Here is a 334-nt window from a genome sequence, read left to right as displayed (position 1 = left end):
CCCCCGGCCCCGATCCCCCGGCGGCAGCTCCGGGCTCCTCAGTTTGGGTCCAACATGGAGAATCCGGAGCGAAAACAAGAGGAGGAAATGGGACACGGGGCAGTTTCCAGGCTCCCCCCTCCCCTCCGTACTCCAGATAAACAACCCGCGGCTGCAGCGCCCACCCCCGCGCGCCTCCCGGATCTCGACTCGGCTTCTTCACGGCCCACTGGAGCTTCCCGCTCCGAGGATGCGTCCTAGGCCCCGGGACCCTCCACCAGTGAGCGACCGGGGCTTCGGACAGTCCGGAGCTTTGCTATTTTGTTACGGAAAAAGCGAATCCTCAAGGGGGGTG

General features: G+C 65.3%; 1 protein-coding gene across 1 annotated transcript in view; it reads right to left on the bottom strand.

Annotated features, from left to right (window-relative positions):
• CTDSP2 (CTD (carboxy-terminal domain, RNA polymerase II, polypeptide A) small phosphatase 2) overlaps window positions 1-334 on the bottom strand; it is a 44,491-nt gene that overhangs the window by 26,445 nt on the left and 17,712 nt on the right. The window contains exon 3 of the mRNA XM_011926199.1: window positions 132-295. Within this exon, the coding sequence (XP_011781589.1) occupies window positions 132-295 (164 nt within the window). The remainder of the gene's footprint in view (window positions 1-131; window positions 296-334) is intronic.

This window comes from Colobus angolensis, unplaced genomic scaffold, assembly GCF_000951035.1.
Source record: "Colobus angolensis palliatus isolate OR3802 unplaced genomic scaffold, Cang.pa_1.0 Scaffold67, whole genome shotgun sequence".
Taxonomy (NCBI): domain Eukaryota; kingdom Metazoa; phylum Chordata; class Mammalia; order Primates; family Cercopithecidae; genus Colobus; species Colobus angolensis.
The sequence above is the reverse complement of the archived record's forward strand: the minus strand, read 5'-3'. Positions and strand labels throughout refer to the sequence as shown.